Source organism: Chelmon rostratus, chromosome 6 (genome assembly GCF_017976325.1).
Source record: "Chelmon rostratus isolate fCheRos1 chromosome 6, fCheRos1.pri, whole genome shotgun sequence".
Taxonomy (NCBI): Eukaryota; Metazoa; Chordata; class Actinopteri; order Chaetodontiformes; family Chaetodontidae; genus Chelmon; species Chelmon rostratus.
Window position 1 is genome coordinate 4,674,864 of NC_055663.1, and position 15,440 is coordinate 4,690,303.

General features: G+C 43.0%; 1 protein-coding gene across 1 annotated transcript in view; it reads right to left on the reverse strand.

Moving 5' to 3' along the window:
- LOC121607566 (spondin-1-like) overlaps window positions 1-15,440 on the reverse strand; it is a 90,798-nt gene that overhangs the window by 43,181 nt on the left and 32,177 nt on the right. The window contains exons 4-6 of the mRNA XM_041938437.1: window positions 11,125-11,198; window positions 10,051-10,173; window positions 9,486-9,634 (exon numbers count right to left, since the gene is read on the reverse strand). Of these exons, the coding sequence (XP_041794371.1) occupies window positions 9,486-9,634; window positions 10,051-10,173; window positions 11,125-11,198 (346 nt within the window). The remainder of the gene's footprint in view (window positions 1-9,485; window positions 9,635-10,050; window positions 10,174-11,124; window positions 11,199-15,440) is intronic.

The window sequence follows — 15,440 nt, forward strand, 5'->3', positions numbered from 1 at the left end:
CACCCCGAGGCCCAGTGAAGTGCAGCACAGACATGCATGCATGTGAAATCCATAAAATGTGCAAAAAAAAAATGTGTGAACTACATAAATAAAGAAGCAAAGCATCGTCTTCTATAGAGCAACAGAATTGGGGTTAAAAGGGTAATCGATTCAGTTTTTATAGAAGATGATATGTATCTGATTAAAAAGAAAATGCCTGAGGCGGGGAGAAGTGAGAGGCGTCAAGTTTGTGTAAGGCAGCAGCGTGAACTCATCAAGACATCTCCAACCAACAGATATCAAGATGGGAGTCATTCTTTGATGAATAACAAGCACGCACTGAAAATAAAATTATTCCCCACGTTTCCATCAAGAAGCACTGTCGGCTTCAGTGTGTCATTATTTCTGAAGGTTTGACAAGCTGCCTATCACCTCCTGTTACCCAAAGGGACAATGTGATGTGACACAGATGCTCATAACAAATAATTATGTCCATCTGTGAGTTTTCATAATAAGGATTAAAATTACAATGCATTACTGCAGTATGGCACCCGACTCCACCTTCTTATTTTTGATGTCAATCTCCATTTATGAAACCTGTTGTCCTGACGTAAACCGGAATAAAAAATGCTGTTTAAAAACGAAATCTATGCCGAAATAAATTACAAATTTCAAACAATAAAAACAAAACAATGTGAAAGATGGAGGAATGCTCAAAATGAATTAACAGAGTATCTATTTCCACCCAGGTGGGAATAGCCACACAGCTAGCTACTAGCAGCAACTTACATCCGTCACCAGGTAGTATAATGAGCAAAGTCCACACAGAGAGGAGGACATGGTGGATGAATGGGTCAAACACAGGACTTTTACCCAGGACACAGTCAATGCTGACTTTTTGTTTTAATGTAGTTATTATTTTCAGTTTTCAGTTGGAGTTTGGTTTGGTTTAGGCAACTACTTGGTTAGGTTGTAGAAAGAATCATTGTTTGAGTGAAAAGAGCATTGTTGGCAAGGTACACCTGGGAATAACAGTGGTTAAAATAATAATAATAATTAATGGATGTTTCAATGCAACTGCAATGTTGTCAGTCAGTATGTCAGTAAGTTAGCTGCTCGTCTCAAGCTAAAGTGAATCGTATAGTGAACACTCTCTGCAGTGAAGAGCACAGATTGGTAATGATTAGTGTTTTAGTGAGGAGAGTCAGTCTGTTGTATTAGCACAGAACGGGGTACATGGACACTGTGTGTGTGAACAACAGTCTGACACTGTATAACAGATGAGGCTAAGCTCGCCAAAGACAAGAGCAACACCAGCAAGCTACTATTTATCTGTAAGATGACAAACTGGAGCCTTAGAATGCAGAGAAGATATTTTGTTCAAATTAAAAATGCCTGACAAAACTGAGCCTAAAATTTCACTAACATAAATGTCACAAGGGCTTTAGCTTTTGTTTACTAAAACTAGACTAAAACTGACAAAGATCAAATTACTGAACAAGGTCTGACGCAACATTTCCATCTAAATGCCACAGCTAAATTAAAATCATGCCATGATTAACACTGTATTTACATTTAAGTATACAAAATATGGATCATCATCTATCTGGTCTATCATCATGTCACAAAAATAAAAATGTATAATATTTTTAATAGAATTCTGTAGAAAATGCAGGAGAAAATGGAAAGGCAGATAAAGAGGGAGAGAAGGAGCTGGCTGCTACACCCCTTCACAGCACGCACGTCCAACAGCGGCGCTGGCTAACTACCAAACTGACGGAGAGAAGATTTCCCTGCTGAGACATTTTGAGCAGCATCACAAAAACATTTCTCTCGATAGAGTGTCGACGCTGTGACGGCTTGACAAAACATCCCGGAGAACGGCGACGGTTTGTGAGCACGCACACAGAGATACACAGAGAAAGTAAGTCACTTAGCATTACTTCCTTTGCTCTTAATCTGACAGGTGTCAGCCCTGAGAAAGGAATGGGAGGGAGACTTCGGAGCGCTCTTGTCACGCCTTGTGTTTTATTTTTTTTATTCAGTGGTGCGATCTGGACTTCAGCAAGAAGCAATAAAGATGTTGGAGCTGTGTGTGTGTACTTGTGCTTGCTACATAGCGAGGACATTTTGGGCCGTCTACACAACTTCAGCAAACTGCCTGAGGACTTGGTTTTAAGGGTTAGGTTAGAATTAGATTTAGGCTTAAGGTTAGGTTTAGGCATTCAAATGTGATGGTTGACGTTCGGACAAAGGGCGAGGTAAAGCAATATGTGAACAAGGGTCCTCGCATGGATACAAGTACAAGCTTGTGTGTGTTCGTGTGTGTGTGTGTTTGCCTGCCTTTTTGCCTCCCTGTCTATCTGGGGTATGTCTGCAGCAATTTCCTGTGAAGTGTTTTGAGTAGAAAGATGAAAGTGAAGGATAGTTCTCTTGCTCCTCTTCTCCCATCCATCGCCTTCTCTCCTTCATCTCACCCTCCACCCCTCTCTGACAATCCGTCTGAAAAAAGGCCTTTCAAAAGAGAAAAGATAATAAAAACACGACGAGGAAATAGAAAGAAAGGAGGAGTGAGAGAATAGGAGAGGCAGAAAAATGAGACAGTGCTCATAAGAGCATGAGCAAAAACAAGACGTTTTGGGTATTCACACAGCAATGTCGTTGGGGTGTGTGGAGAAAATGCAGCAATAGAAGAATAAGCAAATATAGATAGAAAGGAAAGGAATAGAATTATGGGGGGGGAGAGTGACACAAATAAGGAAGTAGGAGGAGAAGCATGGAGGCAAAGGAAGAACAACTGTAGGAAAGGTAACTTTAGTTAATTTTAGTGGTTCATGAAAGGAAAAGGCATATTAATGTTTCTGATGGATGAAATTCATGGAAAGAAGGAAAGAAGGCTGGGATAAAACAGGTAAGGAAGACAGGAAGGAGGCGAGAGGGATGAGCGGAAGAGAGAGAGAAAAAATACGAACATTGAAACGACTAAGATGGAAAAAAATGTAATTAGAAAGATAGGAAGGAGGGAAATAAAGAAGAGATCAGTGAAGAACATTAATAATGCTACACAGCTAATTGCAAAATGACTTTCAGAACAGCGCCAGAGAGGACGGCTGCGCAAGCAAAGCGGCGTCAGGCCGACAGCAGAAACTGGTGCGCCTGACCCGTCGCTCAGAGATCAGAGCCACGGAGAAGGTCACCGTGACACTTTTCACATTTCCAACACTCAAACTTTTCGTCAGACTGACTCTTTGTGTTGGAGGGAAGTGTCACTTTGAACAGAGGAAATATCAGCTGCTGCTCCCCCCGAGACGTCTGATAGATACTCGCCCGGGGCAAAACGTGGCCAGGCCTGCGGCTCAGGGCGACGTTTGGAGGGAAAATGTGCAGCTGTGTGTCCACCTGTCTTTATGCTGCCTCCTTTGTCTCCCTGTTTTAAAAGGAAAATGTGAGCTATTGACTGCTCCCCGCAGCGCTAAAAGCTGAGCCACTTCTTAAAAAGATGTTAAACTTCGACACAAAAGAGTGACACGCCAAAAGGCTTTTCACAACAGCTGTAGGCCCGACAGGAGTGCCTGAAGGGCCCGCTGAGAGATGCATGCTGAGGGAAGAGGAACCTAACTGACAAATCCTTTTAGAGGTGAGCAAGAGTGCACCGTGGAGCGAGCCAGCTCCAGTAGACCTTGAGATTCTGGATGCGAAAATCACAATGGAGGCAGAGAATTGTATTAACTTCATTAAAATCTAATTGACTGGGCCTGTGATCACACTTCTCCCCTTTAAAGTTGATACAAATGGCTCGTTGGCCAGCCGCTCTTGACATTTTGCTGTCTGATCTCGGTGCGATCACACCTGGCTAAGAGCATGTGGCATTTCACAGGGAGTAATAATTAGGCAGCTACAGGGTTTTTTTTTTTTTTTTGCACCAGTGTCAGTGCGCTGTGGTATTAAAAGGGTTGAGGATTTACTTCTTGGCCAGCAGCTCTTCAAATTTTACACCCTGCACTAATGCGATTGTCTTACCCTCTCTGCTGCATGTGACATTTCCGAGCCATCAATAATTAGATGTGCAGTGTGATTTTGTTTCTTGAGCAAGAGAATGGTGACATAAAAAAAAATCTTTTAGTTCCTCTGGACAAAGGGACACAAATCTGTCTTATCTGTCTGTTCTTAACCTACTGACACCAGTAGCTGCATTCAAAGTGAGACACCATGCACCATACAGTCTTCTTTAAACAGATCACTTAGGAGTTATTCATGATGAGGCATATCTGAACAAGGCTCCTGTTCCCCAACAGCCTGCAAGACACTTCCTGGGCTTCGTGCAAGAAATCGTACAAACAGATTTGTTCTTACGTGGCACATACAAGTGATCTTGTGTTGGAACTCCACCATTTTTACACATCAAGGTCTCTTTGTAGGAGTACTACTGCATGTGTAAAAAAAAAAGTTCCATAAATCCATTTGTGGCGCCACAGTGGGAATTAATATTTTTCTCAAAAATGAGCCATTTTCTGGTCTGGGAACAGAAGCACACCATCCCCAGGAAGTCCTGGAACTGCACTTGCTTTTAAGGTACAACTTCAGCTACAGTCAAAATGCACTGGTTACATTTCTAGATTATTAATGCAAAAGAACACCATTTGTGTTACATTAGAATGAACATATAAACTTTGCATGCAGCTTGACCTTTGCTGCAGCTGCGATTAATATGAATGTCAGGTTCTTTGCTTGTGATCTGTCATAGAAGTGATTTTTGACTCTTCTTCATTGTCTAAACAAAAAAAATTCATTTCAAGGAAGATTTTTTTTATAAAGCTGAGACAGATTCCCTATTCTGCCAGCCTTCAGAGGCTGCTGGTTTGAGCCTTTTGTAAGAGCCAAGCAACATTAGATATCATAATGAAGTCAACGATCACTCCAAATTAAAAAGCAGAGCTCGCAAAAAGCTCTGGCTCACTTGGTGTGAGTTTTTGGATGGATTCTTTGGGAGATTATCTTTCTTCAGTGGTGCTCTGAGATAAGCACATTTCACCATATTGTTGAATGTGTTTATCAGTGACAATAAGCTTTCAGTGCGTTCCACAAGCTCATGCACACAGCTATTGCTGAATAAGAAATGAATCTGAAGGCATACATATTTTCTAAATATAATCCATACGTTCTAAATGTTTAAAAGAAGGTTTTCCAATTTATGGATGATAATTATTATTTGTTTAAGTCCCTCAACTCTTGGCTGACGGTTTTGTCAATGAAACTTGTTCACAATTTGGGGCTGTCAATTATGCTAATGATCGAATATCACCAACGACAAGTGGAAAGCAAGCTGTTTATATGAGTGAAGTCCTCACCATTCAGCTCTATTTGCCTTTAAAGGATGTGTTCTGACAGCTGCAGTGAATTAACAAAAGCACTTTAGGATCTTGGCACGTTTGAACCTGTTCCTGAATGCCGCTAAGTCAACTGTGCCAGTATTTTGAGAGATCCATTTTCAGAGAGTAGCCCGAGCTGTGACTTTCAGCTGGGGTGCGCTGCGGTATGAGCTGATATGCGCCTGAAGCCTTTCAAAATGAGCTTTATCACACATATTTTCCGAAAGCTCATGCGTGTCGGGCCCTGTCCGGTGGCCTCTGTGCTCACATGCTTAGCAGGGAGAATTTGATGGACGGCACGATGGCCAAATTTGACTTAAACAAACAAGCAGACGATGGATTAACGTGATGCATGCAGTTCAACAAACACCTCAACTCTGACTTCGTGTTTGTGCTGGTAAGATTGAGCAAGCTGTTGTTGTGTCAATATCTATTCAGCCTCTAAATATTTGTTTCCAGATAAAAGCCTTTGTGTAATTTGTGATTGGTTAGTAAATGCTGCCTCATGACTTTGTGAACAGTACGACCTGTTCCTGCAGTGCGCCGCACTTTGAGGAAGCATCTTTTTGACACCACCACTGACACCAGTGGGAGCTCTCAGGTCTCTCTCTTGGCTGCCTGTCTGTCTGCGTCTCTGTCTGCCAGTCTGCCTGTCTTGTGCCCGGCTTAGGCCTGTGTTAGTTCGGGGAGCGCAGGTCGGCGCTGGGATGGAGAGGTTGGTCTTAAGGCTTTGTCCACACATCACCACAGCTGATTGCTCCTCTGGATGGTTGGGATTCTCAGCTAAGACAGGGATTACTGACCCATGTCGGCTTCCCACCTTTACAGCAGCCACTTCGATGTTCTCCCAGTCTGAACTTGGACGCCCCAGAGAATCGAAAAGATGTGAGTGTGCGTGCGTGTGCCTGAGTTTGCTTGTGTCTAAAGCCTTGGAAAGATAACTTCAATATCTCTTTCAACAACCAAAACACTGTTTTCTCTGCAAGAAGTGTGTGTATGCACATGAGGACACATACAAACACTGGAAGGATGCTAGCATGCTGTCGAATACACATGCAATTTGTTTCCAATTTAACTATCACCTTAGAATAAAGCTGCTGATGATCTGAAGATGATTTGACTCTCACAGGCCATCTGGCACACTGTCACCTCAGTTTTGCTCTGGTTGTTTATCACACATCTACACCTCAGTTGCAGTATTTAACATAGATTCAATATTCTCATGAGACTAAACATGTCTTCGGTAAAATAAGCAGGTCATGACATTGTGTGATAGCAGATATATTTTTCTCCAAAAATGAATGAAAATGAAAAGGAAAAAACAAAAACATACTCTCCCCCTTGCTCTCTGAAACACTCATTAAGGATTAACCACCCTCTTCTTAATGTCAGATAGGCTATTCAGACACTCTGTGGTTGAAAGTTTGGTATCGACACTTGCTATGACAGGAAGCTCTGCTGGTCAGACAAAACTAGAAACCAAAAATGGGCACCAGGAACGTTCACTGTTTGTTTTTGTTGATTACTTTAATACATTTTATAATATTTAGAGGAAATAATCATTTGTATAATTCCTCAATCAATACACAATGGATAAAGTAATCATTAGCTGCATCCTGTGAAGTAAAGCAGCAGTGGTTTGGACAGGGTCTTGACTTGTCCACTTGTCCAATGTAAAATCTTTTAAAGTTCATATGTTTTCATTGAACTTTTTTTATTGTTGGACTAATAATATGGCAGTCTACTGTACTGCCAGCTACGATTTTACACACTCTTCTCCTGTTAAATGACAAGACACTACACACATTGTGGGATCTATATTTTGTCATGTGAATGGGACACAAAACCTTATTGATTCACGGATAAAAATAAATTTAAGACTCCATGTTACGAAGTCCAACAACTCAATAGGCGACATTCCAGCGTACAGTGTACAATCGAGGCGTTTCAGTCTACAGCTCAACTGCTAACATTCCAGTCTACAGTACACAATCAAGCCATCTCATGCTGCTATGAAACAGGCTGAAGTTTCCATTGTGTCGGGGTAGTTAGCCCCAGAGACAGACAGAGCCAGCCAAGAGAGGAGTTAGGGCTGTCCGTCAGCCTCTAATGTCTCCACACAACAACCCAAACCTAAACTGACAGGCACACACCACACTGACAGCCCACTAACAACACGCTATTGTTCCCTCGCAAACGGCCACGACACACCTTTCAGCGCCCGCGGAAAGAGAGAGCACGGCAGAAAGAGGACGCACAGAGACGGCCGTATACCGTGAGTGAACATTTAAATTAGGGTTAGAACATACGGATCAAATGTTTCTCTCGGTTTTACACTGTGATACTGATATACTGTGTGCTGTGATGAAGTACATTTTCTGGAAAATCATTGGAGAAATTGATTCTGGACAAAATAACCAGATGCTCTGTGTGTGGACAAATTAAAGACTCGACAAAGTCTGCATTGATTAAACAATACTTTAGATGTGACACTGCTGTAAAGCAGTGCTGCTCACTGTTACACAACATAATACAACCACAGATATTAAAGAGTAATTTAATAATAATTACTAAATGATGTTTGGCTATAGGTGAGTAGACAGAGTGGATCAGCCATTAATCACAGGGTCAGTGTTTCTGTCCTCATGTCCTCCTCTCAGCACGTCAAAGTGTGTTTGATCATTAGCTGTGAGCCGCTCTGCTGCCATTATAACTGCCCTGACACCTGAAAACCCCTGCTGAAACACGTCTGGTAGTGCCAGAAGACAGAAGGACACTGGAGCAACGGAGTGTCTGAGCCAGCCTGTCACTTTTTATCCCCAATTCACACTACTGTGGATTATCGTGACCAGATGAGAATTAATATGTGAGAGCGCTCTGGATTTAACGATTCAGGGGAAAATACATCATGGATAACGGTTAGGTAATGCCACTAATGTAAAGCAAGTTAGCCTGTCAGATGAGGCAGCACCAGTGAATAGTACAGTAAGCTACATTGTTTTCACATTAACTTAAACAAATTCCGTGTTAGTTCTAGTTCAGTCTCTGCCCCAGTCAGAGCCGTCAGGGGGTGGGGATGCATTGAAGGTAAAACAAGGTGCTGAGTTCCTCTTTAACGGGACGGCTGCACACCACGCTATAACTGGTATGTAATATCTGATGGTAAGCCAGCTTCTATCTACTCAACAGGCTAAATGTTGTCATGTTGCCCAGTTTTATATGCATTTGAACAGACATGCAAGTATCTGATTCACCCACACAAACACGCACACGCACACACACACAGTACACTCAAGCACATCTCTTAGCTGTGTCGTGTCGTGCACACTTCCTTGTCTGTGTTATGTTTCTCCACACACATACATGCACACGCAAGCACACACACACACACACACACACACAATCTGGAGGAGCTGAGGAAACAGCCTGTCCTCTCAGGGTGCTATCCAGTGGATGCCTTCCAAAAATATCTGATCCCCTAAAGGCACAGTTCACTCAAAAGCAGTGTGCTGATGTTTTCCAAAGGAATCTCATTTGAAGCGCAGTGCAAGTCAGGCACGCGCTGTCGATATGCATCTGGTTTAATGAGAAGGATCCTGAGAGGGTGAGAGGATGAAGATAACCTGTGTCGTAATGTAAACACTTGACGTGGGAATGAGAGTTTCACTGTATTGAACATTCATCAAATGCCTTTTGACAGAGCAAAATGTGTGTGTGTGTGTGTGTGTGTGTGTGTGTGTGTGTGTGTGTGTGTGTGTGGGTGGGTGGGTGGGTGTGAATGTGTTTGTGTATGTGTGTGCATCATTTCAGATCTTTATTGCTACAGCCTGTCATTAACCTCTCAGCATGCCCTCCTAACAAATGGCAGGGGGGCATGACAACATACTGAGGTATGATGACGATGCTGGAACTACAGTACATTCTGTATTTATCGATGAAGGCTGCAGTCACACTGCAGTTCTTGGATTTAGTCAATTATTTCATTTGTCTTTTGATGCATCCCATTTTTAGCCACTGCCACTTGGCTTCAGCCCGACAGGAGGAGCAGAACACCAATGGAAAGGAATGAAAATAGTGTCGGTACATCAAAAATGGAGTGACAGAGAACCAGCAGCCTCCATCTGATGTCGACCCTACCTTCTGTCGAATCTCTTCCTCCATCTTAATGGGGGAGCCAAACTCAGCAACCTGGCGGACGCCCTCACTGGCATAGCCTCCGTACTCCCACAGCACGTAGCCTCTGGAGTGAGATGCACCAATCAGAGCCGACCAGTGGTTGGCTCGTCCTGGAAGACAGCAGAAGGAGAGACGAGGAAATTTAGGTTTAAATTCTGGGAAGTAAGTCAAGAAGAGAGTGAAAACAAGCTGCCTGAGGTCATTAATAAGGATGATAAATGGGTCAGCTAGCATTTTTCTTTGAATTTTAAAGATTAAACCATACATTGTGCTCATTTATCCCATTTCCTGCTTCTACCAACCACAGTGACGTATCCATGCCGCCACACTCAAGTTCAGACACAGCATAGCGGTTGCTAGGAGCGACTTGAGTTGTGCTTTTACGGGTGGGGTTGTGTGCAGGGTGCAGTAGCTTCGTGGAGCTCATCAAGTTGCCAGCGGAGACTAATGGACGTCGCCTCATCTGGCTGAGAAATGTGCGCAGTGCACACGCATGCATTAGTGCGTGGCCGTGGATTGAACTCACTTGGGTAGTCTTTGGGATGGACTTTCTCCGACCAGTTGCCATAGAAGGTGAGCCTGTACTTGGCTGTTCCACAGGCGCAGCACTCGATGGCAGGAGCCTCTGTGGCTTCACCGAACACGCGCTCTGCAGGGAGACAGGACATGAGCATCACCACACACACACAAGCACACACTCCTATGCAGTGATTTAAAGGAAGGCGAGATGCACAAGCCTAATAAATCGTAGAAAACACTGATTATGAGCAAACAGACAAAGCCAGTGTGTGAGAGTTGACACAAATGCGCATCTGTATAAATTACCAGTTGAATGACTACAATTTGGAACCAGTGAGAATGTCACAAAATTACAGCGCTGCAATAAACTGGTATTTAAATGACACATTAGCCCGGACGCACACTCATAAATATTCAAATATTGGCCTCGACCAACATTTTGCAAAGATAGGTCAAGGGGAGTGCTTGAATATTTATGAGTCACCAAATTATTCAGAAGAAATTCTCACTTGACATCTAAGTTATAGCAGGGTGAGTAAGCAAATTGAAAACGGGGTGGCTTGATTGGCTTGCATAATAGCCTGGAAAATTAGATTTTGGTGAGGAGAGGAAGATTTCATAAAAGTAAAATTCCCCTGAGATTAAGTTTTAAAAACCATTTGTCCGGGCTCTGGTTTTTATTGTGCGCATCAGAGCTCGGAGCGTGCCATCACCTCACTGTCTCACTGTCTCACAAGAGTTCGGTGTTTATGTGGGGAGTGGACAGCTTTCCAAATCTGGTGTGGCGTCTTTCTCTGCCGTGAACAGGTAACATAAAAGCTGTGGCAATTCAAAGGAATATTTGAATTCCGCACAGACTCCCAGGAGAGCCGAGATCCGTTGTCCTCACAGTTTTCCCCGCTGCCTCGGTTGGCTTCATATTTTTTTAACCAAGATATGAGAGAGAACTCTTCTACTTCGAAAGGGGAGAAGAAATGACAGAAGATAGAACAAGGGATAATGGCACCATGATGGGCGGTCAAGGATGAAAAGATGAGCAGCCAACGAGGGAGAGGGGGAGGTGACGGGCAGCTGTCATTACCTTTTTCACACAGTCGAATGGTGAGAGAGCCTTCATCCTGGAAATAAATGATTCTCTTCTGGACAATGCTGGCCCTGGAGAGGCAGGGAGAGACAGGAGGGGGGGGGGAGCGAAAAAAATTGAGAAATGAGACAAAAAAAATGGGAGAGAAAGTTGGATAGTCAGAGGGGTGCAAAAAGGGCATTACATGGATAATACTGTAGTGGTTTTTTTCCATTATCTGATCCACGTAATCCGTGGCGAGGAGGGAAGGTAATGGGTTCCCCGAGGTTTCATAGTGGGCACAGAGTACACATCTTTTTACACAGAAACAGCGCTGTATTTTCCAGACCCCGTGTCACATCACAATCACACTGCTGCAATATGAAATGTAACAGAGCAATCAGGCTCACGGACGTGAAGAAGAGTCAGATGGAATTACAGTCAGAGGCAGAAATATAGATCTTTACACAAGCTGCACACAGAGTCATATTCTAACTTATGAGATAAAATTGGCTGAAAATGAAACTGTGCCAATAAAAATAGCTCATCTTGTCGATACCCTTCACATTCCTCTTCAGCTAAAATGAAAAGCTTTTCTCATATTGCGCAGATGGAGCTGTAAAATGTTGCATGATGCCGCTCCTATGGAAATTCTGTCAGTGGAACAGTAAGATCTGGTGGACTTGCAACACTCTTCCAGCGACTTTGCAATAGTTCTACATTCCATCGCAGTGGAGTTGCATACACTCCCAGTACTTTTACATTCCCTTTGAATAGTTCTGCAAGTTTGCACCTACATTTTTCTCACATAATATACTTCCTATTACTACTGTGCTGTCATAAACTGTTGGATGAGCAAGAAAAAGATGCGACTTTAGCTCTTGACATAGATAGAAATCTGGGCACTGTCTTATTTCTGCAGCAAACTCCTCAACTTTTTCATCTTGGAACCCAAAACTGAAAATTAGTTCGCCCCAGGGACTTAAACTCATGAATGCATAATTTCTACATTAGGCTAGAAATATTTATTGAAATACTTTAATTTAGAGAACTACAGTAAATCATGTCACTTGTTACAAACCTTGTTTTACATTTTTGAACTAAGTTTGCTAACAAACCAACTTCAGGAGAAAAATCTGAGTTAGCCTCATGGTGGTCTGCCTTTGCTAACCAGTCAGGCTGCAGCTTACATCCATGTCGGTCCAGTCCCATATAATATACACTCACCGGCCACTTTATTAGGTACACCTGCCCAACTGCTTGTTAACACAAATTTCTAATCAGCCAATCACATGGCAGCAACTCAATCCATTTAGGCATGTAGACATGGTTAAGACGATCTGCTGCAGTTCAAACCGAGCATCAAAATGGGGAAGAAAGGTGATTTAAGTGAACGTGAACATGGCATGGTTGTTGGTGCCAGACGGGCTGGTCTGAGTATTTCAGAAACTGCTGATCTACTGGGATTTTCACACACAACCATCTCCAGGGTTTACAGAGAATGGTCCGAAAAAGAGAAAATATCTAGTGAGCGGCAGTTCTGTGGGCAAAAATGCCTTGTTGATGCCAGAGGTCAGAGGAGAATGGCCAGACTGGTTCGAGCTGATAGAAAGGCAACAGTAACTCAAATAACCACTCGTTACAACCGAGGTATGCAGAAGAGCATCTCTGAACGCACAACACGTCGAACCTTGAGGCAAATGGGCTACAGCAGCAGAAGACCACACCACGTGCCGCTCCTGTCAGCTAAGAACAGGAAACTGAGGCTATCCATCCTGCCTTGTATTGGTTCAGGCTGCTGGTGGTGGTGTAATGGTGTGGGGGATATTTTCTTGGTACACTTTAGGCCCCTTAGTACCAATTGAGCATTGTTTCAATGCCACAGCCTACCTGAGTATTGTTGCTCACTGTTCACTGTACTCAACTGGCCTCCACAATCGCCAAATATCAATCCAATAGAGCACCTTTGGGATGTGGTGGAAGGGGAGATTTGCATCATGGATGTGCAGCTGCCAAATCTGCAGCAACTGCGTGATGCTATCATGTCAATATGGACCAAACTCTCTGAGGAATGTTTCCAGTACCTTGTTGAATCTATGCCCCGAAGGATTAAGGCAGTTCTGAAGGAAAAAGGGGGTCCAACCCGGTACTAGCAAGTGGCCGGTGAGTGTATGTAGTGAAAGCTTTAATGGGATTTAATAAATTTAGAGACTTAGAGACACTTAGAGATTATTTTTTTACAGAGGATTGGAGCAACAACAATCACCTGAAGCTCAATATCAGCAGAACCAATGAGCTTGTGTTGGACTACAATGCTTCAGATATGGATGCTACTGCAGAGAAGCTACAAACTGTAAAACGTGGATGTTTCACACACATCTTCAGCCCGCAGCACAGAAGATCTTTACAATCAGCACAGTTTCAACATTAATGTCACCAAATCAGAAATGAAACATGGTCACAATCTGCCTTCTGTTGCTGAGTTATGGTGCTGAATAATGGCCAGAAAAGAACATCATGATGTCACAGTGAAGTTGACCTTTGACCTTCTGAATATAAAATGTCATCACTTCATCATGTTTTCCGACAAGACATCTGTGTGAAATCTTGCCATAATTAGCGTATGAAATCTTGAGTTATGGAAAAATGTGTTTTTATACGGTCACAGTGACCTTTGGCCACCAAAATCAGTTCATCCTCGAGTCCAAGTGAACATCGAAGAAATTCCCTGAAGGCGTCCCTGAGATACCACAATCACAAGATTTGGACAGACGGACGTATATGCAGACAGACAACCCAAATACATACAGATACGTCAGGCCTCAGATCAGGGCTGTCACTGGCAAGAAGACATTCAAGACAAACTACATCTAACTTCCTTTTCCACTGTCTTTTGAACACCCAGAGCTTTCTCTTGTAAAGTGGATGCTTTGTATGCAGGTGTTGCATCAATTTATTGCTTTTACAGCTCCTCGTTGTCTCTAATTACTCCGACACATCATGCCAGAGATATCCATCTTCATATTTTCGTTCTGGCATAACTTCGTGACTGCAGTTGGTTGTACAATTCTTGGTTTTGACACGTGGACTATTTCCCTGCGATATGGTCCAGTGCAGCAAAAACTGATCTGCAGAAGCTTGAGATTGCGATTTGAGGGGCACATCTGGTCCTGATCTGTTCATGCAGACAGGATTGGGGTGGGGGTGGGTTGGTTCTGGGGGTGGAGGAAAAGCTGGTGTAGGTGGCTTCCCTACAAACTACAACTAACACTTTAAAGAAAACTGTCCTTTCCAGGAATGCACTGGAATACTTTACCATTATTTATAATTTTATATAGTTTATTATGACAAGAATGGCAGTGCTGTTGATTACATCACAGGCTTGCACTGTACCTATTTATTCAAGTTAATTACCAGTTAAATATGCAGTAAACACATATGCTTCCTATTTATGTGTATATATTTGCATATGCAATATAATTACATAAAACTGTTAAAGTGGATCACAGATGATGAATAAACATGAACTTGAGTTTGGGCTTTAAGATGAGTGTTGGTCGTGGAAGACCTGACTCACACTGACTGCACACCAACAGACGTCAATCAGGCAGGTGACTGACAGGCAGGAATGGATGCACAGGAGAAAACGTGTATAAAATTGTTGTGGCAACACACAGCTGCCTAAATAAGATGATGCTGACGTGAGGGAGAGAATCGTGAGGGGACGGAAGGCAGCTTACCTGGTGGAGAGTGGACCCATGTACTGAGGCTGTGTGTGCACCAGCACAGCAGCCCAGGTTTGATTCCAACCCAGGGGCCTTTGCTGCATGTCACCCTGCCCCCTCACTCTGAGACTCTCCTGTAGTTTAAGCAAATTTAACAGTAGGCATATACACACCACTAAAACTCAGCATAGCCACGCATCTCAGAGCGGCTTCAGCTAATCGTAATTTTGATTTGATAAATTCACGTATCATTTTTGAAGCAGTAAATGTGCTGTCTCCACATTACATTTCACAATTGTTATCTTTAAGAAGAAAAGTTTGTGGATAGCAGACGACTGTAGCAAAGCCCAGATTAGCGACTACTCAAATTTAACAGTCACAATGCCTGACATTTAGTTGGTTTTGTGCATCAGACAACACAGCAGAAAGCTGTACTATATAATATAATCGTATCATATAACTTGAAGTACATGCTTCTACAACCGCTTTTTCCAAAAGCTGTCTTATTGTCACAACAGCAAAGTCTTCGGAGTGTCTCCACCTCATACAGCCGATATGAAAGTGAGCTGAACAACACTGAGTGTGGAGACAGAGGAGGGACCGGCGACA